Source organism: Lepisma saccharinum, chromosome 8 (genome assembly GCF_977018435.1).
Source record: "Lepisma saccharinum chromosome 8, izLepSacc3.1, whole genome shotgun sequence".
NCBI lineage: Eukaryota > Metazoa > Arthropoda > Insecta > Zygentoma > Lepismatidae > Lepisma > Lepisma saccharinum.
The window spans coordinates 53,958,263-53,981,700 of record NC_139236.1 but is presented as its reverse complement, the minus strand read 5'-3'; the positions used below and the strand labels follow the sequence as shown (position 1 = coordinate 53,981,700).

General features: G+C 36.4%; 1 protein-coding gene across 3 annotated transcripts in view; it reads left to right on the top strand.

Moving 5' to 3' along the window:
• shi (dynamin-1 shibire) overlaps positions 1-23,438 on the top strand; it is an 80,867-nt gene that overhangs the window by 10,298 nt on the left and 47,131 nt on the right. For all 3 annotated transcript variants that reach the window (XM_083126666.1, XM_083126665.1, XM_083126667.1), the window contains exons 3-7: positions 6,239-6,388; positions 12,822-13,025; positions 17,640-17,832; positions 18,586-18,706; positions 20,497-20,585. In XM_083126666.1, the coding sequence (XP_082982792.1) occupies positions 6,239-6,388; positions 12,822-13,025; positions 17,640-17,832; positions 18,586-18,706; positions 20,497-20,585 (757 nt within the window). The remainder of the gene's footprint in view (positions 1-6,238; positions 6,389-12,821; positions 13,026-17,639; positions 17,833-18,585; positions 18,707-20,496; positions 20,586-23,438) is intronic.

The window sequence follows — 23,438 nt, the reverse complement described above, 5'->3', positions numbered from 1 at the left end:
CATGATATTTTTGCCTAACTTCAGTTTCTGTGTTTATTTTTTTTTCTGATAAACAACGCATAATTGTATGCATGTAATGAAAGGAGAAGACGTGAGTTATGTAAAGTACGTATGCAACAGAAAATCAAGGTATTTGTGTAATTTTTTTTTTGCATATTTCACATGCATAGAGTGCATAATATTGGTAAGACAGAATCTCCTAGGAAAATGCATCTAAATGGAATGACATGTAAGTTATTGTAAAATCAGACCCATAATAAAATATTGCATTTTGTAATTTTGGGCATATATATTTTAAGGAAAATGATAAATTTATTTTTTGCAATTGATAGATCAAAGTAGAAATACAGTGTGCTCTCTTTAATTCGAACTTGGATAATTCAAACAAAAGCACAGTTCCCTTGAAACCCCTATCTAAAAAAAATGTTTAAAATGACTACTTAATTCAAATTTTGAAAGTTAAATTTGGATAATTCGAAGTCAGTTTTCCAGTAATTTAATATAAATCTTTCCAAGAAAGACCAAAGTTGCTGCTACATAAGAAATTCCAACAAATGACTCGTCCCCCTTTTCTTCTTGAAAAGGTTGTTTTTATGGTTAACAGATGTGTGGACGGCAGATAAGAGAGGGCAGCGGGAATCCCCAGAGCTTTTATTTGTAGGGATGTGACCTTCACCCTTTAACAGCGTCTACCTTAGTGTGTATGAGGATGCTGGGGGTAGGTTACATGGGTAATGTAAACAAAAAAGAAACAAATAAACAATAGGCAATGATTCATACAATATTTACCTTTTGTGCCAGGGTAAGTGCCATCAGTTGGAGCCCAAGAGATTGTATAGGATAGTTGCAGTTGCAAATTACACACCACAGGGTTAGTTTACTTTATATTATATAATTGCTAGATAAGAGAACACGCATAAAACACTTACATTAATGCCCCTTTCATTCCTACATTCACATTAATGCCCCTTTCATTCCTACATTCACACTCACGCATACTTCAGCATTTCAAAAGATATCATTAATTAATACAAATTTAGTTTCGGGTGATGTTTAAAGACAGTAGCATTGATAACATCTTTTCCTATTTTTTTCATTCATGTTTTAGTTTCCGGGTATCTTATGTTCAGGTATGAGCTTAAGCTTGGACGAAAACACTACTCCTTTATGCAGGTATAATTGAATGTTATTAGGTTTACCTTTATATTGTTGCTTTTTTTAGGTCAAATTTGATCACCGTTATATAATTACAGCGACAATCTATAGTGTCGGACAATCTGAAGGTTAAGTACTTTGCCTAATTGGATGACTGAAATTCTGATTTACATAATAAAATTATCGCTGGTATGATCTAATCACCATAATAAGCAATGTCAGTAAGTAATTTATACGTAAATATGCGAGTTCATTGGGCATTTATAGTTACGACGGGGTGGACGAAGCTTCTCCAGTCACACTTTTCACTTGACAATGTTGATGCTCCTGGCAGCATGATGAATGGGATGGCTTCTAGACAGTAAGACTTCACACTTCTAGATCTCAGCATCTTCGAGGGAGGCAAGGGGTTGAACGCCCCCTACGTGGGCTCTTTCCCGCTCTCTACTCCATCGTGATTGTAAACAATCCTTGGGAACTAAACACAACACTGATTGGTTAGACACACGAGACGAGTACTTGCAAGCGCGGAAGGTTCCCAAGAGGTTGTGTAAGATAAACTGTGTACTTGCAAGCGCGGAAGGTTCCCAAGAGGTTGTGTAAGATAAACTGTGTTTTCCGCTTCCCCGCTTGTCTATTTATGTGCTATTCTAAATGTTCGGTCTACGCCTTGTTAAATCGTACTCAAACCGTGGCATCTTACCCTTCTATCTTTGCCCGTGTAATTTGAGTTCCTTGACCTATCTCCAGCGACTCCTCGAAGTGAGGCTACCCTCTCGCCAGATCCATTGTATTCTGCACGGTCGGTCCGTAGAGAGCGACGGGGAGTCTGTACTTATTGTCATAGATTCTCGCTCTTTAACCTTTAATATCTCCCTTAATTCACCTCCTACCATGTTGTGTTTTTGGGATTTGGCCGATCAGGATCTGATACTGGGCTGTCTTACATTTCAATCGAATCCGTTCATTGGCTCCAAAGCTGGTTTTTTTTTGTTTTTTTACCCGAGGATCGGCCTCCTCGTTCGGGTAACAGTCTTGGCATCAGTATTCCACAGCGCAACTCTCGGGGGAACATCCACAGCCCAATTCTTTTTATTGCTATTACAGTGATTAATCTATTTACCTGATAGTTGGCAAGATTTGATCGTTATAACCCTCAGAAACAAGTTGAGAGGGGAACGGATAGCCGGACAGAAGGGGTCATTTGTCAATGTGTTTTAGTGGAGTCAATGTCGAAACGTGGTCCATACAGTAGCTTAAAATTAGATAAGAAAGTTGGAAGTGCTTAGAGAGGTAGAAAGAGAATGAAAAACAATCACGTTATGCAAATATTCCAATAAGTGTAGTGTTCCTGGATGGAGATATGGATAAAACATAGCAGTTGTAAGGTAAGGTGTACTGTTTGCGTATTAATGCAGTTTTTTGTTTAATACAGTGTGTTTTTTTATTATTATATTCTGGTTAATTCGAATTTTGGATAATTCAATTCTTTTTAGTAGCCCCTTGGAGTTCGAATTAAAAAGAGTCCACTGTATTTGTTTCAATAACATATTTGAAGAACTTGCCCATACAATTGAATTAACTGTAACAATACAGTGACATAACAGTTGGGCTGAAAAGTTCGTAGGCTAACATAGTAAAAAATATTTTTTTGACAAAATTCGATTTTATTATTCAATATAGTTGCCTTTGAGGGCGATACAACGATTATAGCGGTCATACAATTTTTCGATGCCATTTTTATAGTACAATTTCTCTTTAGCCTCAAAATAGGCCTCAGTTTCGGCGATTACCTCTTCATCAGTGCTAAATTTCTTTCCAGCGAGCATTCTTTTAAGGTCTGCAAACAGGAAAAAGTCACTGGGGGCCAGATCTGGAGAATATGGTGGATGGGGAAGCAATTCGTAGTCTAATTCATATAATTTTGCCATCGTTTTCATTGATTTGTGACATGGTGCATTGTCTTGATGAAACAGCACTTTTTTCTTCTTCAAATGGGGCCGTTTTTTCGTGATTTCATCCTTTAAACGCTCCAACAACGCTATGTAATAATCGCTGTTGATGGTCTGGCCCTTTTTGAGGTAATCGATGAATATAATACCATGCGCATCCCAGAATACTGATGCCATAACCTTGCCAGCCGACTGTTGCATCTTTCCACGCTTTGGATTCGGTTCATCACGTGCAGTCGACTCGGCTGACTGTCGATTGGACTCTGGAGTGTAGTTATGGAGCCATATTTCATCCATTGTAATATATCGACGGAAAAATTCGTGTTTATTATGGTTGAATATCGCTAAACATTGCTCCGAATCATCAAAACGTTGTTGCTTTTGATCGATTGTGAGCATGCGGGGCACCCATTTTGCACACAGCTTTCGCATGTTCAAATATATTTAGCAAACCACTTCTCAACAGTTGATTTTCCTGGTGCAGAGTCCGAATAATGTTTATCAAGCCAAGCCTTGGCTTCAACAGTATTTTTTTCGCCAAAAAGCAATGCTTTATTAACACACGAAATTCTTTTTTATCCATTTTTTCACAATAACAAAAGCTGCTTCACTCACAATGCTATATCTCACGAACTAATTATCCGGCAGCTGTGAAATTTATACACGTATCTTTTGAAGGTTAGTACTAAGTAAAAATCACATGGATTTAATTCTAGTAACGCCATCTATGAGTCAGCCTACGAACTTTTCAGCCCAACTGTTAAAAAGTATTATAAAATTATCTTCCCCTAAGGGAAACAAATATAGAATTAAGTTTGACCAGAAGATTTACTTGAGATATATATTTTTTGCATAATTTAGTAGTAAATTACTTGGCATAGAAAATATTGTTTTACATGTGCATAATCTTTGTTTATTAAAATAAAATGCTCATGTCATTCTGATAAATTCAAATACATAATTCAATGACATTGTGGGATTACATTTCTAATTAATAAAATCACATTTTTATGTCAAGTGGAATTGTTCATTTAATTTCTTACTGTTTTCAGGAAAGTAGAGATACAAGAGGCACATGTCAAAAAAAAAAGGCAGATATTTTTTAAAAAACAAGAAAATGAAAGAAGAAATTTATTGTGATTGATAAACAAGTACATACCTTTTTTGACGTAGTAACCATTAACCTCCAGACATTTCTGGTAGCGTGGCAGAAGCTTCCATATACTCTCTGCGTAAAAATCTGCCGCCTGAGAGTGGAAGCAGTCCAGAACTGATCTCTTGAGCACATCACTGTCGTTGAAATGCTTCAATGCAAGCCACTTTTTCAGGTGAAGAAAAAGAAAGAAATCGCTGGGGCCAAGGTCCGGGCTGTAAGGGGATGATTGAATAGTTCCCATCGAAATCTTGTCTCAACAGTACGAGCAGATGTGTGTGGGCGGCCGTTGTCATGGATCAGAAAAATTCCAGAGCGTATTATTCCTCTCGCCGATTTTGGATGGCATGTCGCAGATTATTCAGTGTTTTGCAGTACACCTCTGCTGTAATTGTTCATCCTGGTTTCAATAATTCCACAAAAATCACACCCTTTTGGTCCAAAAACACGGTTTGTGAACTGATGGTGTTTGTTTGAATTTCTTCGCTTTAGGAGAACCAGAGTGCCGCCATTGCATTGACTGCTGCTTCGACTCCCCAGTGGCGTACGATATCCACATTTCATCCCCCGTCACTATGTGCGGAAAGAGGTCAACCCCATCCTCCCCCCAACGGGCCAAAAAATCACGTGCAGTTGTCCACCTTTGCTCTTTATGAGCATCTTGTCAGCATTTTTGGTACCCACCTCGCACACAGTTTGTGATACCCCAGGTTGTCAGTCACAATTCGATGCACTGTTATCGCAGACACTGGAAACTCTTTGGCGAGTTCAGATATTGTGAACCGGCGATTGGAATCCACTTTCTCGTTAACGCGTTCCACCAGATCGTCCGTCTGAACACTAGGCCTTCCGCTACGCTCATTGTCATGGACATTTGAACGCCCTTCCCAAAACTTTCTGCACCATTGCCTGACCTTCCCTTCACTCATCACTGTCGGTCCATAAATGACACACAATTCCCGATGGATGTCAGCTGCATTCTGTCCTTTGGCGTTCAGAAATCGTATGACAGATCTCACTTCACATTTGGTGGGATTTTGTGTTACGGCAGCCGTTTCACCTTACTGCTACTCACACGTACGCAACCCCACTCTGACGATTCTATCTTTGTTGCAAGCACAGAATACTAGGGCATGCTCCTGCGCAAGCTCAACTTCATCAGTGTTGGCAACCCCACGTAAAAAAAATATTGGCCCTTTTTTTTGACATGCAATTATGCTATCAACTTGTGACTGCATTTTTTTAAACTTTGAAATTCTTGCATACTAATGCACTGATCTTATTTTTAGTACCATCATTCCTAATAAGCACAGCTAAAAATCCTACAGCACATTGAAAGAAAAACATAAATAAGCCACTACGTCATCATGAGTGTTGCCTTGCACATGAGAAACAATATGAGCAAATGAATAAGACATTCAAACATTTTAAAATTTGTTGTGTTTAATGATGATGATAAAGACATATGGTAAGGTAGACAAGGAGAAATGGTTAAAGCATGGCAAATGTGTAACATATTGCACTGACCAATTTGAGAATTCTGAACTTGTGGATTTCTTAAAAGAACTAATGCACTTCACAAACATGAATATTATTTTTCATGCTATGCTACAACATGTAACGTTTATTAAACATGTATTTCTGCTATGGATGCAGTGCTTAAAACATTAAAAGCATACATATGTTTAAAAAATAATTTTTGCACTATATTAAACGTGGTTTGTGCAAACCTTGATATGGAAAAGGGTTGGGATTATCACTCTAAAAATATGAAATTCATTTCCCAATTTTTTTTATTGGATGATTTGTCATGCTAAATTATGAGTATTTTTTAAAAACAAAAACCAATAAATATTTATTCAGTCTTGCCACCTATGTTTCCAGTTTTATCTAATGGTCGTTCATATTCATTGCTGAACTTATCAAAAGTAGCAGAGAGAAAAACATCACTTAATGAGAAAAACTTATTTTCTTTTAGAATATGGGGAATTTCTTCATACCAAAGGTAAGAAGTTCATGGACTTCGATGAAATTCGGAGAGAAATTGAAGCTGAAACTGACAGAATTACTGGAAGTAACAAAGGCATTTCCAACATACCAATTAACCTGAGGGTATATTCACCAAATGGTAAGTAATTAATATTTTCAATCTTTCTAAATTCAGGTTTCGGGTGTGTTCCCAGAGTTATAACAAAATGTTGAGTCCACACACACACACAGAAGAAAAACCAAACTTGTTAACTCTTTATCATATTCTTGTGAATTTTTACAAAATTGATCAATGTTTTGTTTTGAAATGGTTGCAGAAGCATCAGTCATAGTGTTTTGTTTATAGATGGTGACCTGTGTTAGAGTTGTTTAGGTTGCAATAAAGTGCACTGTATGTTTTATTTTATTACTCATTTAGTTAATGGTCTCAGGCAGAATTGAACGGCTAACACTATTGCCTTGGTATAAGCTGTTCCCGGTTTGATCTCTAGTGGGAGGCACAAACATTTCAGTGCTGACTGAGCATGGGGCAAATGGGAGCAGTTTACAAGTAGAAAATAGAAGTACTGGGCTCTAGTGTGGAACTCGGATGTGCCAGCCACCCAAAAGCCACTTGGCAGGCCTTTTCCATCAATTGACGGATGTGCCACTGAGTTACAAGTACAGTTACAGATACAATCACTTGTTTTGTGCTTCATTTTGATTTCTATCCGCATTATATTGCAAAATACTGAAATAGTGCAGTTTGAAGCTACAGTGTGTGCATTTAGTTCAATGATTAACTTTGTGAATCACATGAAAAGCTACTTTAGGAATGACATAAAGAATACAATTGTCACATGAAAGTTTTCATAATGGCCAGTTAACCATGACTCATTTCATGAATTTAAATGCATAGCTTTAGTAATGCACCCTCGGCACTTAGTTATTGCTGGTATTAGGTTCAGGTAAAGAGAGGAGGACAGTTGTGTTCTTTTAAAAAAATGAATGTAAATTCAAATAAATTCACTTTAGGAAGAGGGTACTAGCAATCCATGTCTACTTAGCTGCACCACAATCACAGCATTGTCAGTCACAATAGGCTACTACAAACTCATGAGTATTTCTCTTATAGAATTGGAAATAATATGCTCATATGGTTTTACATGTAATATCCTAAACTGAATTTTATTTTCACATAGTGATGCTTTGTTGAGTTGGTGCATGATACATTACACTATATATGAAATGATGGTAAGTGTTAATGTGTGCCTTACTTGAAGTGTTAATTATACTATAAATTAGCACTGAAGACTAGAAATGTTTATATTGATTTCAAACACCACATGTGCTGCTTCCTCTCCTGAGGAGACTCGAGGAAGCAAGTTTGTTGGTGAACTGGTATTGACCAGGTATAATTGATAAGTACGAGGGGATATCAAAAAGTAATTGAGTAAATTTTTTACAGCCAAACTGAAATGTATTCACAAAAATTGAAATATACATTTTGAAGGTTGAACATTACTCTACTTTTCCACATAACATCAATTCACATTTATACATTGGTCCCATCGAGGCATCAATTTTTCGATGCCCATGCGGTAGAAATCGTTCGGCTGGATGCATAATCAATAACGCACGCGTGTCAGAACTTCCCTGTCACAGCTGAAGTGTTTGCCGGTAAGGTGTTCCTTCAGGGGTCCGAACAGATGAAAGTCTGACAGGGCCAGAATTTTCCACTGCCAGGAATGAATTTTTTGCATCATACGGTCCTCAAATATGCTGTGGTGTGAGCTGGCTAGGGACCCATCTTGCTGACAATTTGCGATACCCAAGTTCTTCATGAATGATGGAGTATGCACTGTCATATGAAATGCCCACTGCATCCGCTGTTGTTTGGATTGTTGACCGCCGGTCATCCTGAATTAATGGCTCCACAGCATCAACATTGCTCTGTGTGTGGGATGTGCGAGGCCATCCAGAATGGGGGTCATCAAAGACATTTACATGCCGTGCGTTGAACTTTGCACACCAGTTACATTTTTTAATGTTATGCACGTGCCACCATACACTGCACACAACTCACGATAGATTTCAGGTGGTTTTTGTCCCTTTGACCACAGAAACCGAATCACACTCTGCAGCTCAACTGTATCGAACGTCTCAAGCGTGGCTGCCAGTTTGAAGCAACTGCCTCTCGGCATGCGTGAGGTGCACACACCTGCCATCTCATGGAAAGATGGCAAAATACATGTACTTCAAAATGTATATTTCAGTTTTTGTGAATACATTTCAGTTTGGCTGCAAAAAAAATACTCAATTACTTTTTGACATCCCCTTGTAGAATTAAAAATGCTTATACATGGATTGACTACACAAATGTAACACTGTGGCACTGAGAGGTCATCTGCCTTAGCTAAATTCTATCATTTGTAAATATTCTGATGTGTGCGGGGAAATGGCACCCAGTGGTATTCAACAGCAACATGAAATTGCACCATACTTGGAATGGACATGCCAAGTTACATGAAGATAAGTTGAGGGGAGGCCAAAGGTCGGATTGGTAGCTTAGTGGGTAAGTCTTAGCAGTTATTTGCAAACCCGGCAGAAAATGTTCTGTGAGGGAAAGTCATTAAATAAGAGAATTTTATTAACTTTTTTACAAGAGTTCTACAGAAAATGTTTGTGCCTTATTTTTTGACATAATCACTCTTCTTTGCAACACATTTGGTCCACCTGTCCATAAGGTTCCAGATGCCCTCTAGATAAAAGCTTTTTGGTGTGGCTTTTTAATCAACTTTGCACAGCCTCCATTACCTCATTGTCATCTGCAAACTTCTGCCCCCCCATAAATGTTCTTTCAAGGGTCCAAAGAAGTGAAAGTCTATTGCACCAAGTTCAGACTGTACATTGGATGTTTCAGCACCTCAAATGTCAGAGCACATAGTGTATCCACTGTAAGTGCAGCCGTATTGGTGTGGATGTTGTCGTCAAGCAACTACTCCTTTTGAGAGAAGTCCCCAGCATTTTGATCATATCGCAGGCTTCTACTTTGTTCACTAGCATGTCACTATATTTGAGTGCTATTCCTGATTTGACCCTTTTCCTGGAAGTGCACCAATATAAGGTCATTAACATCCCAAAAGATGGTCATCACTTTTTTAGGGGAGGTCTGAGTCTACAGTTTTCACAGCTGGAGATGTTGGGTGCTTCCACTGCATCAATTGTCTCTTACTCTCTGGTTTACAGTAGTGCACCCAGGACTTTCTCATGTCACAATCTAATCAAGAAAAGCATCTCATTCACGAGCAAACCATTCCAAAGGCTCCTGGCAAGTTGCCTTGTGATTTGTGATCCATCTGCTCCACACTTTCCTATACCTGAGGCTATCATGGACAATATTGCACCCAGTCATAACTAGCAATTTCATCAAGAGTGACTCACCTGCAGTCATGGATTCACTGATTGATCTGCTCTTTCATTGTCTCAGTTGTCACGCTTATTTGTCTCCCACTTCAGTATTGTTCACTGACATTTTGTCTTCTGTTTTTTAAAATTATTCCACACATTCGTACACTCTCTCCCTATTCAAACAACTGTATCCATACTGTTATTCTTCTGTAGAGTTCAGAAGGTTTTACACCCTCTCACCAAAAAAATAACTCGTAATGCTTTATCAATGCTCTTCCATGGTGCAAGTCGACAGTGGAGCGGTCCATGTTGTACTAGCTACCATGCAGTAGCAAACTGCTCTATTGTCATGACCACCCCTATATGGTTCTTGCTAAAGAGTAATTGTGTCCTGAAATAACATTTTCCATTGTGCATAATTTTCCATGCACTTTAGAATAAAATTCCTGTTAATGAGTTTCCCTGGTACACAAGATGATGATTTGGCTATGAAATTCTCCCATGTTTTCTCCATGATTTCCAATGTTAATTAATGACCTTGCTCACAACAAAGTTAAAATTTGAACTTGAGATTCTTGGTACTATAGGATAATTTGCATGAACTTTATTTTTAGCCTTGGTATATTGAAAAAGTAATGAAGAAAACTTTAAATTACCTCGTGAATTTTGTGTTTCTGCTCAGGTTCCCACTTGAATAATTCTTTGGTCATTTTCCAACATGTTAAAGTTGGTTTAAGTTGCTTTTTTTTTCCTAATTAACACATGGGAGTATTTTTTTTTTTTTTGTTTAAAGTGTTTACAAAATTATTTTTACCTTATCTTCATCAGTGTGTGCTTTGTTTCTGGGCATGTTTTGAAATAACTTCCTTGTGAGCTTCTTCAACAGAGTGTAGTCAAATCTCCATCTCTTCAGAGTAACACCAGTATTGTTGTTCGGCCAGTTATTCAAAACTTGAGTTTTATATTGCTTGAAGTAATTGAAACGTTTATTCTGTTGCTTTCGACAGATGCATTGATATCAGTAATTGATATTAAAGTAAGGTCAGGAAATATGTCTGGACTGATATTAATCTACAGATCCCACTACATTAAGTTGTAATACTAATAATATAAAACAGAAAATGATTATTATATCCTTTTTCACTTTAGTGATAACTTCTCCATATTTGTGCCGTTTTTATTGCATTTTGGCAATTTTTAGTCGTATTAACTGAATTTTAATGTTTCACTGTTGTTGATGCATTTTAGATGCATTTACTCATTTAAAAATTGTATGACAGAAAATCCATTTTTTTCTTCTTTGGCTCAAGTTCAAAGAGAGAGCGAGAGAGACCATTTTTTGGCACATAACCACATTGTGTTTTTTTTTCAGGAGGGTGACGTGAAGATTTGGTTAGATTATTAAAGTGTTTCAAAGTTATCAGAAGTTAAAATGAAGGTAGTAGTTGCCCATCACAATGGGCATCCTTCCAGTTAGACATGGAAGGATTTAAATGTTAATGTGGCAATGTTTGCAGCAATAATTATTATGCTTTTATTGTTATTTTTAATATATATATTGAAGAAATCCAGGTGAGTGTGCATTGTTTATCAGTACAGAACATAGAGACATGATTTCTGTCTATTTTTCATGTTCACAATATATGATTAAATTATGCTCATATCTGAGACATTCCTCTTCCTGCAGTGCTGAATATAACAATGATTGACCTGCCTGGCCTAACTAAGGTCCCAGTTGGTGATCAGCCAGTTGATATAGAACAGCAGCTCAAAGACATGATTTTTCAGTTCATCACAAAGGAGACATGTCTCATCCTAGCTGTAACTCCAGCTAATACTGATATTGCCACCTCTGATGCCCTTAATCTTGCCAAACAGGTGGACCCGGATGGTATGAGATTGCATGTTATGAGCTTCATATGTGTCACCGGTCTTTTCTCTTTTTTCATTTGAGAGATTGGTTGAAATCATGAAGCTCTTGTGTTACTAGATTGTGTCTGTGTCCTTTGTGAATATGTGCTTTCTTTATATATATATATATATATATATATATATTGTATGTGTACTTTTATTTTCAACGAATGTAGAGGAATGTAGGGCATAAACTATCAAAGGGGTGCAAGTAAACCTTGGCTTGATTTGTCACAAAGTCAGACTAAAAAAATAAAGTTAATATACTTGTATTCTCATCCCATACTCCTGCTAAACCATCCCTTAATAATTCAGACTCTGTTATTCGAACACCAGTTGCTTCTTTTGCAAAGTCTTTTTTTCCTCCTCTCAAGTGAACAACAATGAATTGATGTCGTGAACATGTAGTGGGGAAAATGCTCAAGCTGCACAGGAGAATTGTAATTTTTAGACCAATCGTGAATGGTTTTATAGTTTATATTTAGTAGTCCAGAAAAGTGATTGATGGGGTATGTTTTTCTTACACTACATAGTAACGGTATACTTGTCACAATAAATTTTAATTACAGATGGAACAGATTAATCGGTACTCTATCGGCATTGGAATTGTATCAGTCTCAGATGTCTATATGTAATTTAGTGAAAATTTCTACCAACTTATTATTTTTATGAATATAAATAATTATAATTCATGTGTCATGGTTTAGTTAAGTAAATGTCTAAATATGCAACTTATTTGTTAAAGTAGAACTCATTGCAGTTACCTGGTTATTCACATTAATTAAGGAAGATTCATCTTCAAGAAATGTAATTTTGTATCAGTAATTACTGGTATCGGTAAAATATCATATTGGTCCATCCCTACATTTAATAGAGAATTGATATGAAGGCTTTTATGCAGTCTTGGTAGTCTCGCACCCCTCTGTGGAAAGAATGATCAGATTAGAAAATCACCCATACTTTGTTAAATTCACACATTCAAGTTTCCATGGCAATTCAGCCACAATATTCATGTCGTATTTAATTGCTGGGATGGTACCTTTATTGATCCCTCACTCGATTACCCGTTTCCTTCTATTATCCCTTCACCTATACTTAGGACAGATGTTCATTACAAAAACGAACCCTATGTAAATGTGAAGCGAAGTTCTTTTGAAGAAGATTTCAACTTGGGTAGTTACCATACATTCCTTTTCACTGTTGCATTTATTCAGAGTGGGAACTTTTTGTTTTGTTGATTTACCATTTTCTCCTCTTTTTCTTTTTTTCAGTTCTGAATTTGACTCTTATAGATCTACCTGGCCTCACAAAAGTTCCAATAGGTGATCAACCTGTTGACATTGAGCAGCAGATAAAAAGTATGATAATGCAGTTCATTAAAAAAGACAATTGTTTAATCCTAGCTGTTACACCAGCTAACACAGATTTAGCAAATAGCGATGCTTTAAAACTTGCCAAAGAAGTAGACCCAGCAGGTAGGATATGAAAGTTGATTTACTCTCTTAATGGTGGAGATTGCCACAGCTGGGCTGATATGGGACTTTTTGCCCATAGTGTGCTCTTGTAATTAGTAACCTGTTTTTCTAAGTGTGTGGAATTCTTGTAACCTGTGTTGTTAGACTGCTTTCATGACCTGGCTTGGCTAACAATACATGGTTGAATGTACTCTCCTTTTCTTTTTTTGGTGGTGGCTTTGCTCATACCTGACAGCATGCTTATGCTCCAAGGGCTATGCATGTAGGTTCTAAGTATAGGCATAGATATAGTCATATTATGCTGTAGGTTTTCTTTCGGCTAGGGTTATTTAAAATAAGGGAATATTTATATTGTTTAGTAACCATTTGCTGTAGTAACTTGTTTGACAATGTGATTTGTTCAGTGAAAATAAAAAAGTATTTCTGTTGTAGCATCATCATCATGCGTTCATGCAGATTCTTCCATTTTTGCCACATCTTGTACCTCTCTTACTTAGTTATGCAAAAATTCACGTGTTTCATGCAACAGTTTTGAGTCCCATTCATGTGTGTGTGCTTAATTGTATGGATGGATAGAGCTGGTAAAGAGGTTCAACAAGTGAGCATATAATGCAAATTTGGTGTTCCACTAACTTTCATACTCATCGCTTGACTATGCGATTCTTGATTTTTTTGTTATTGCTTCTGCACTAGTATCATCTGACGATGTTATTTTGTGTAAAATTTGATTGTATTCTAAGGAGAACCCAAATTCTGTCTCATAAGGCCTCACATTTCAGTTGTTGGAGTACTACTTACAGCTCTAGTTTCTGTTTAACTTCCTTCCACATATAAACTCTTAACATTTTTGTGTATTCTAAAATATTACACAATCAATGCTTCTTTTTAAGCAATATTTCTGCCAAATCTGGTGTGTACACAATTATTTTTAAGAATGGCCATTTGCTGATGTACATAACTTCGAATGAACTTTCTGTTTGCCATCAATTTATAGCCAATTTTTTCTTCGGGTGTCTGTTTTTAAATAGCAAATATCAGCTATTTCACTGAAATAAGTATTATGTTCAGGTATTGTTGCAAGAGCTATCTTTGGCGAAACCACTCATTTGTGATCTGTTTCAACAATCTTCTTATGTGTGCCACAAAGTAAATTGGTTGAAATAGTAGGCTCATCACTGTAAAGGCCAAGGTAATTCTATAAGTTTTTGCTACAAACAAGGAAAATAAATTATTCTCAGTTAAATATGATATTGCTTAAACTTTTTAACATTTACACAAGTGTTTAAAAGTTATTTGAAAATGTGTAATATGTACATGAAACTAACATGTAGCATGTGTATGATTATGGGATTTTTACTTTCACATTGTATCAGTACTGGTTCTAATATGCTACAAGTTCAAAAATTTTGCATAATTTCAGTCGTTGGTCTTGGATAGAAAGTTTTAAACAGTGATTGCAATAAATATCTGGCAATATTTTATTTTCCATTTGTTCTTTAAACTTCTGCTTGACACACACATCTTCGTGATGTTGAAAACACATTTTAGTTCTTTGTGACACCCTTTTTGTAAAATAAATAATTTTTTTTATCACTCTGTATAGTATTGTTTTATATTACTGTGAGTGCATGACTGACAGGTTTATTTGGATTCTGGTTGCATGTAAGTCAAATTTTAATTGTAATTACATATTTATTTAAATGATTCATCATTTTGACAAAATTTTAGTCCAATCATTATTTATTTTTGTTTCACTCTTTTGTGGTATGTCATATTCTTTTATGCTAATTACACTGGTCTACAATGAAAAATTATCAGAGAAACTAATGGGTGCTGTAGACTAGGTTTGACTGGGTGTAACGTCTAGAGATGTCCCAATCAGCTGATTTTCCAGCTGCAGCCGCCACAGGGCAGCCATTCGATCAAACAGCTGAATTCAACTGCTTGAACTTTCCCACTTGCCCTGCAATAAACAGAAAAAATACTTGGCTGAACCCTGTTGCTGTGATACACTTTCACTAACTTCGGTTGCAACTGTCTGACCCAGTTGTACAATTGGTACAAATATCTAGCTGCTGAGTTAGCTGTTTTGTCAACAGGCTGAATCTGTTAAAATCTGAATTTAGCTTACTGAGGCTGAATCCGACCAGTAATGTACGTCTGTATTTGCTGCAGTGAGTGAGACTAAGCATAAAATAGTCTATCCAGATATGCCATCTGCAAGAAGACCAGTCTCACACGACTAATCTTCACACATTCCAGAGCCTCCAGAGAGAGGACAAGTTCATTCACAAGATATGGAATATGAGATTTTTCCTCTGCTGAAGTGTCATATCAAGATCAGTACATACCTGATAACTTCAGAACCAATACTATTTAATCAGCAGGAGTTAAATTACCTTATTAAGAGACCTCTCATTGTCGAAATAGAAAGCAGAACTCCTTGCTTCAAGACTATAAGAAAGAAATCTCTTAGGAGATGATGCCAGAGTCTGCCACTATCGAATACGGAATCATGAGTTGATCCCAAGAAGTTTTTTCTTCCTTCTGCTCATAAAACTTGGGTTAGTAAAGTGCTTGATGATGGCTATAGCAAACGAACTCTAAAGCATTCAAATACCTTACTGCTAAATTTCTGAACGTAATCACAGCTAAATTTCAAGAAGGCATTTTTGTGTGACATCAAATCAGACACATTCTAAAATATGAAGCGTTTATGGAAATTAACTTGTGAAGAATGAGAAGCTTGGAAAAGTTTATAGGTAAAACCAAGCAAGCAAATAAGGTGTCGGATGTCACTTAATCTACACTTCCTGCACTCCCATTTGCATATCTTCCCTAAAAACCTTGGCGATGTGAGTGACTAAAAAAGGGGAGCATTTCCACCAGGACATTGAGACAAAGGAACAACACTACCAAGGTTTCTATCATAGCAGACTACTGCTGGATGTATTATAGTGATGATCCTGATGCAGTGTACAACAGACATGGACATTCATCACATTTTTTAATAATATTTTACTGATCTTCCAGAAATCCAATATTTCTGTATATATCAGACTACAATTTTCATTCTAATAAAGAGGGTTATTATGAAAAAATGGTGTGCCAGCACAAATCTAGATTTAAATTTGTGATCAGCATTAATAACTGATCTAGAAATGTATGACTTTATTTCTGATTAAAAAAACGTTTCTTTTTGTAGACCAGTGTTATCTGCACAATATAATGTTAGTGTTGAATAAATAGATAAAAATAGTTGTCAACTGATGCATTTCATCTCTTCTTGACATTTAATATTATACTGAAAATAAACAGCTCTATAATTCATCTTCATGATAGTTGTGGGAAAATAACTTGTTTGCAGATAATGTGGCTTGATGATATGGTCCAGTGTTACTATTGTATCAGCTATACAGTTCTGCTTGAATCTACTTTAACAGTAGTGTAATCTCTACAGGAGTTTCTTGGAACATTTTTATCTTCTAACAATTATCATATAAAGAACCTTAGTCTTATGTAAATATAAAAAATAAACTATTTTGCATCATTTGACTCTCAACTACCTATTTATTCTATTTAGTGCAGTGTTCTGTGAGACACTAGTGTGTGAAGTGTGTTTATGGTGTTATAATCAGGGACATAAATCATGATTTATTTACTTCTATTTAGAACATCATTTGTCCAGCTTTGCCTGTAGTAATGCATTGGTACAAAATCCAGTGTTTAAACTTAAGTTACCTTGATTCTTTTAGTTTAAACTAACTTGCACTTTGGTCAAACCTCACAAAAGACTTGCTCATAAACTTAAACATTATTAATATTTCATCCATTGTTCATTAGAGGTACAGCTGGCAGCCGACGAGAAGAGCGCTGGCAGAAGAGGTGTGACGTACTGCCAGGCGACTCCACTCTTTCGCGTGGGGGAGGTGCTCTTCCGCCAGAACTCTTCTCGTCAGCAAAACAAGACTTCCTTCTCCCCAACCACCCCTAAATTCAGCAAATGAACCTGACCCTCCCTTTCCCTCTGTGCCCCATCTCCCTTCATTCAGCGATCTTCTCGTTGGCTGCCGGCTGTACTCATTTTGTTCTAAAATCATTAGATGAGACACTAAATGCACATTTAAAAATGTTGCCAACAAGAAGTGCACACAATTTAGAACTATACTTGAATTGTCATCTTGTTCTATTTATGCAAAGAATGCTATGTAAAGAAAGCTCTTTCATTTACTGTGCTGTTGTACACGGGATATTAGATGAAAAACTTAAATAGTAATCAGCTTTGTTTATATTATGTCCTGTGTGCCTCAGTATTCCTGTCTTTTCAGTTTTACGTAAATTTCATTCAATTTTTTAAATTCATTTGCATGAAACTTGAGTGACAATATTTTAATTGGTTTGCTCCATATTGTTGCAGAATTTTGAAGTAACCACACAAGTAAAAAGTAAGATTTGAATGTGTGGTAAGATTTAATTAAGTCATCGAGCATTACTCAGCATTATGAAACATTCCAGGCTTTTTTGTACATAGTTGCATGCTTTTGGCACATTTGAAATTTTGAATCTTAAGGAAAATTTATCATATAAAAAAATGGAGAACCTTTTTCATGTTAGGAATTCGAACTATTGGTGTGATAACGAAATTGGATCTCATGGATGATGGTACAGATGCTCGGGATGTTCTTGAAAACAAATTACTGCCCTTGCGGCGAGGGTATGTAGGTGTTGTGAACAGAAGTCAGAAGGATATTGAAGGGCGAAAGGACATCAAAGCAGCCTTAGGAGCAGAACGGAAGTTTTTTCTAAGGTAAGAAGCTGTTTGTTAGCCCTATTCTGCATATACATTATGTGAAAGTCTGTATAGTGACTAAACTTTGTGTTACTCAACATTTCAACACAAGTTCACATGCCTTTTTCAAGAGTTATATAAAAGATGAGGTACAATATTTACCACAGATAATCAGAACAAATGGCGTAGAAATTAAATACTACGTTACATTCTTACCTTGGAACCAGAAGGCAGCACAAAACAACTTAAAAAACTCCTTTCCAAGCTTTCAACTTCCTTTCGGAGTGGTCATCAGGGAAGACATACAGGTTGGGAGAGGAATGGAGCCGTTATCCAGCAGACAGCACGGAACTTCTTCCTACTCTTCTTTCCTCTCCCAACTTGTGTGTCTTTCCCAATGATGGCCCTAAGAAGGGTTTGAAAGTTTGGAATTTTTAAAATTTGTTTTGTGCTGGTTTCTCACTCCAAGGTATGTAAGAATATAACATGATTGTCCCAACATATGGCATAAGAAGGCTTTTTATAATAGTTAACATTTTAGTTATTTATATATTATGCTGTCTGAACATTATATGACCTATTTAGGTAATAATTTTTGAATGTTCATGTGAATATTTTTAAATGAATAGTTGTTACAGTTAATTTGTATCCGTAAATGAGTTGGAAAAGACATGCGATAGATTAATGATTTGGCAGTTAAATTGAAATTGAGATAAATTGGAATTTTATGAAATATAATTTTCTAATAAGTCTTCTATAACTCTATTTCAGTCATCCATCATATCGTCACATGGCAGATAGGTTAGGGACGCCTTATTTACAACGTATATTAAACCAACAGCTCACAAATCACATCAGGGATACATTACCTGGGCTCAGAGATAAACTACAGGTAATTTTTGTTGTTATTTTTTTTTAATAGAATGATCGTCTGTATGCATGCCATTTATATTTACCTAAATTATTATTGCCCAGCATGTTAAACTGTTGAAGCTAGAAAAAAGGTGCATCACAGAGAGAACAAAATATTTTTGGTCAACATCTCTTACATATTTACGTTATGAAGGAGTTGACTTGAGAAGTCTAAAGTAAGTCTGAAATATGCACAGTCCTTTAACCATTAGACGACGGAGCGCGTTTTGCCGGTAAACTCGCCAACGACTGAGTCATTTTCAGTGTGAATTTTAAAGTTAAGCATGTTTTTAAATAAAATTTTGCAAGTTACAAATTTATACCTCGTTTTGTTCAGTATACATGGACTATAAGGCTGTGCTATAAAAAACAAATTTTTCCATTACCAGGTAGAAGTATTTTTTTTTTTTTAATTTTTTTTTTTCCGAAATTTGAAATTCGTCAGACTCCACTCTAGCAATGCCGGGACGAAAAGGTACAAAACGGTACCTACATATTGTCTGATGTGTTTTTCATTATCGTGGAAAAAATTGCGCACACATTGCAGATACTTTCCAAAAAAAATATTTTCAAATGTAAAGCAAGATAAAATATAACGTGATTTTCAGAGGGCTGTTCCCCCTCCCAAATATAACAAAAATGAAATTAATTAAACCTTTCTAATTGCATACCTCAAGACTCGTGCAGAACTCAAAACATGTATATCCAAACATTATCCGAGACACAGTATGTCCAAAAAGTCGCACACTACAAGACTTGTGACAGTGTCGCAAGCCAGCATTGGTGCACTGCTGTAACAATATGTCAACCCGGTATTTAAGGGGTAATTCTGCCATGCTGAGTATTAGGTAATTTTTTCAGGAATGTTCACAAATTTGATATTTATTCTACATATACATCTGTATTCACTTTACTTTCATGGTCCCAGTAAGGCAGTTGTATTTTGTGCTTTCACTGAGAAAACTTGATGGGATGAAATGGTCTATAAACTGAGAAGGTGTTGCAAAAATAGCTTAAAACATTACTGTGTCAAATATTTGTGTGTACAGTATCAGTGGAAGGGTTTCCACTGACCTGGAAATCCAGAAAAGTCAGTTTTTCTTTTTCCATTCTTTTCCCATCCCAGAATTTGAAGTAAAATAATCAGTTTCTCTTCCACCTAATTTCTTTTTTTAGGGAATATTTTGTTCAAAAACAATCTTATGTTTTGTTTTAGTAAATTTATAAACATATTCATTTGATTAACATGAAAAGTTGAATATATAACACAAATCATTATAAAGTGGTATGGGAGTTATTTAAGAGTACCTGGAGAAACCTAGAAAAGTCAATTTTGGTTTTGCTAAATGGGTAGGAACCCTGAGTGGTTTATCATAAATTACATTTGTATCGCCCTACAAAACAATACAATAACTTATTTTGTTAAAGTGGTCCTTTGGTGATGTTTTGTCCTGGTTTCCCAGTGTACATACCCACACTATCATATATATTTTGGTAGTATTTGCTTGAGATAGTTCTGGACATCAATAAAGAAATCATAACCACTTTCGTAATATACAATATTGTACTTTTTAGTAATTTAACAGTGGTTACACGAACCTTTAAAAACCACATTCACTGCAGGACCAAAACATTGTATACGCTACTCCTTATGTATGAAAAACACACAATTTAAGAAACAAATAGTGTAGATAAAATAGTCCATTTGTACATATAAGAGTACGTTGGATTTTAAATGATGTTTTGTATAATTTATTATTTATATTCCAGAGACAATTGTTGACCTTGGAAAAAGATGTGGAACAGTTCAAACATTTCAGACCTGATGACCCAGCTATTAAAACAAAAGCCATGCTACAGTAAGTATTATATTGTCTTACCGTTAATTCTGTGTTCTTGCATTAATTGTCTGATATAAAGAAGCTATCGTTATGTCCTTTTTAGTACATTGAATTTAAACTTTTGGATTGACAAGTAATATGTTGGAAATGCTAGAATAATTTGGTATGTGTTTCTTGCAGTTTGGGTTAGTTTTAATTTCAGGTACAGTATATTCAAAATATGTATCATGTTAAGTTCACTTAAATTCCAGCTCGTGACATATGACAAAGCAATTTTGGTGTGGATGCTATAATATTTAATTTGTGTCAGTTCCAAATATAGGGTGTTTCACTCGCTCTCGTCCCCTGATTTCCACGTACGAAAATCAAACTAATGGTCACAATGTAATGAAATTTGCTACGGACATACCTTGGTGTGTGAGAAGCATGGTGACGTCACAGCGAGTGTTGGAAGAGGTTGCCATTAGCATGATGCGATCTTCAAAGGAGGACGACACAATTTCTTGCATGCTGGCATTGGGAGTGTGGCAAGTGGCGTCAGCACCATCCTGTTGAAAATAGCCGTTATGGAGTTCCTCGTCATTCAACTGATTTACAAACTCGTGGAAAATTCCCACATAGACTTCAGGATCTACTGTTGTGTCAAAAAAGATGGGGCCCATATTGCGGCACCTTGATAAAGTGCACCACACTCCTAATTTTTTCATCATGAAGAGGTTTTTCGTGGCTGTAGAGCCAAGAACTCAGACTGAAAGCACACATCCATACGATTGGCATTTAACTGCAGAATCACCCAATCTCACGAATGCTCACTGGGGTGCCATCTCCAATGATGTCACCATGCTTCTCATACACCAAGGTATGTCTAGCAAATTTCATTACATTGTGACCAATAGTTTGATTTTTATAAGCGATAATCAGGGGCCAAGAGGGAGTGAAACACCCTATACTGCATGTTGTGTGAATCATGATAATGTTGCTTTATTTGTGGAAATGAGTTCTAGGTATGCATGTATTTTTATGTATACAGTCAACTCTCGATATAACGACCGTTCACAGTTCCCAGGAAAAGGTTGTTAATTTCGAAGGGGTCGTTGTTGGAATTTGCACAAATTTTCAGCTTAAACGGAACTCAAACGAACACAAAGATTCCTAGGAGACTGTAACGCAATTTATCCTGGTAGTTATACAACCTGTTATGCACAGGATGCATGTTGTGAGAAGGAAAATAGAACATGAAAACATTTTCACAAAAAGGATTTAAAATAATGTTACTTTCTTTCAATTGTGCACAGTCGTTACTCTTCCAGGAAATTCTTACAATTCTAGTTCATGAGAAACCCGTTAGCACTGAGACCTATGGAAAGGAAAAAAAATCGCTTATTGCAAGCAAAACTCGAAGAATCTTGACACCAGTCACACTGGCGCCAGCAAAAGTCTGGAGATAATAGGGCAGAATGAATGGTGGGTTTTATACGTGCCTACTGGAGCATTGTCTGTTACAAGATTAACTGGTAAGGTAAGATCTCTCGGGAGAAACGACACAACCTTTCTAGGCACCAGACAAAAAAAAAAATAATAAATAGGCGCAGCTATAAATTTTGTTCTGGTTCAGCTGTGTAAAATACATCGTAAACAAAAAAGTCACTTTTTTTTTTGCTTCAACCAACTTCATAGTCACCCCCTTCCCCATTCAAGGGAGCAGTCCAAACTCTTTCCTCGACTTGCATTGTAATCCAGCCTGAAAAAGGAAACGTGCAACTTGCAATCTGTTTTCACCCAATGCGTCACAGTCAATAATCATCGGGTTTGGAATTGGATTTCACTTTAAACTGTTTATTTAGTCTCGATTAGCCCATCAGCATAAAATGAACTCAAAACAAGCTTTATGAAACCTGCTTATTTTCAGATATCAATGGGAGATCGTTATTTACTCTCACTTAATCGACGATTTAATGTTGGATTTAGGAGTATTCTCGATGTCCTCCAAAAGTTTTCCCCTTGAATAATGTTTCTTTAAATCGGTCTCAGCATCCATTTCTATATTGAGCACTTTTTTTTTTCTCCCACATGAATAGTTCTGAAGAAAAGCGGTGATTATATTGTGTGCATTTCCTTCCAGCATGCTCAGTGTGTTGAGGAAGTTTAGTCTTGTCAGATGCAAAATAAAATTTACAGTTTTCCTTATCAGAAGGTGCAGAACATGAAGTTGATTTAACTCTTGTTTTTTCTTTCTGGAGATGGAATTTTGTTATCTTCAAATCATAACAGCTTTGCGAGATTCAATACAATGACTTTTTGCTTTCCCGCTGGAATGAGTCATTGCTGTTATCGGCAAGTGACAGCTTTGCAGACGCTAGGCAAAACACTGGCGCCAGCTGCAGCGTAAAAACAAGGAGACTGGCTAGAAGTTAAAGCAACATATGGTCGAAGAGAAAATTTGACGCAACTGTCGAAGACTGAACTTTTATCAGCAGTGTGAAGAAGAAAGAAATGGACCCTTGCTTACGTTTTATTATGCAACAGACAATAATACGGGCAATATTTCCTATGCAGTAAATAGTATTAAAAAAAAAAAAAAAAAAAAAAAAACAGAACCTGACTTCGGCAATTATCACTTTGCCCCTCTGACATTACCGTGCACACGAGTGGCGGAGAATGAGCTGGGAAGGGGGGTCGCTTTTTTTTTTACTTGTCCTATGGTTTTTGTTCGTTTTCAAGAATGTATCCAGAACTGTTGCCCCATTTTAGACGTGAAAGGAAAGGAAGAGGGGCCCAATTCCACCTTCGCCTGTAATCACCCCTTGTGCACACTTGCAAAGAAAATCGTGGCTGAAACAATTGTCATCGCTGCCCCCCTCCCCCTACAAT